Source organism: Bison bison, unplaced genomic scaffold, assembly GCF_000754665.1.
Source record: "Bison bison bison isolate TAMUID 2011002044 unplaced genomic scaffold, Bison_UMD1.0 scf7180017511498, whole genome shotgun sequence".
NCBI lineage: Eukaryota > Metazoa > Chordata > Mammalia > Artiodactyla > Bovidae > Bison > Bison bison.
In genome coordinates, this window is record NW_011398121.1 from 1 (window position 1) to 751 (window position 751).

At 68.3% G+C, this 751-nt stretch overlaps 1 protein-coding gene across 1 annotated transcript; it reads right to left on the reverse strand.

Moving 5' to 3' along the window:
* Positions 1 to 6: 6 nt before the first annotated feature.
* Positions 7 to 699, reverse strand: DGAT1 (diacylglycerol O-acyltransferase 1; the record flags this gene model as incomplete). Its single annotated transcript, XM_010849224.1, has 5 exons — positions 7 to 113; positions 200 to 265; positions 353 to 465; positions 540 to 584; positions 658 to 699. Coding segments are annotated over 5 exons (373 nt in total), but the record flags the coding sequence as incomplete, so codon positions are not given.
* Positions 700 to 751: the final 52 nt, after the last annotated feature.

A 751-nucleotide genomic window follows, 5' to 3' on the forward strand; every position in this document is an offset into this window, starting at 1 on the left:
CAGGGCGCGCCCTCAGTGCACTGACCTCGTGGAAGAAGGCGGAGGCCAGAAACACTGCCGTCCTGGCTGCCCACTTGCTGCTGCCCCGCCGGAGCATGGGCTTGTAGAAGTGTCTGCGGGGGAGGCGGCAGTGGGCTGGGCGCCCGGGCCACGCGACCCCGTCCCACCCCCAACCCCCCGCCCCCAGGCGCACACCCACCTGATGCACCACTTGTGAACAGGGATGTTCCAGTTCTGCCAGAAGTAGGTGATGGACTCGGAGTTCCTGCGGGGGCGGGGCAGAGTGGGCAGGGGCTCCGGCCCCAGCCCCAGCGGGGGCCCCCACCACCCCCGCCCCGGCAAGGCCACGCACCACCAGTCCCGGTAGAACTCGCGGTCTCCAAACTGCATGAGCTCGGCCACGGCGTTCAGGCAGGAGTGGAAGAGCCAGTAGAAGAAGATGAGCCAGATGAGGTGGTTGGGGACCTGTGGGGAGTGGGTGCCAGGTGCCAGAACAGCCCCACCCGCCCCCACGCGTCCCCACCCAGCAGGCCACTCACCGCCAGCTTCAGGAGGCGCTCCACGATGCGGGAGTAGTCCATGTCCTGTGGGCACAGGGCACAGCTGGCTCCCTCAGCCCTGACCCCGGAACCCACCCTGCCAGGCCTGCCTGCTCACCTTGAAGGGCTTCATGGAGTTCTGGATGGCCGGGACCATCCACTGCAAAAAGCGCAGAGTCAGCTCCCCAACGGCCCCAGGCCCTGCCCCCAAC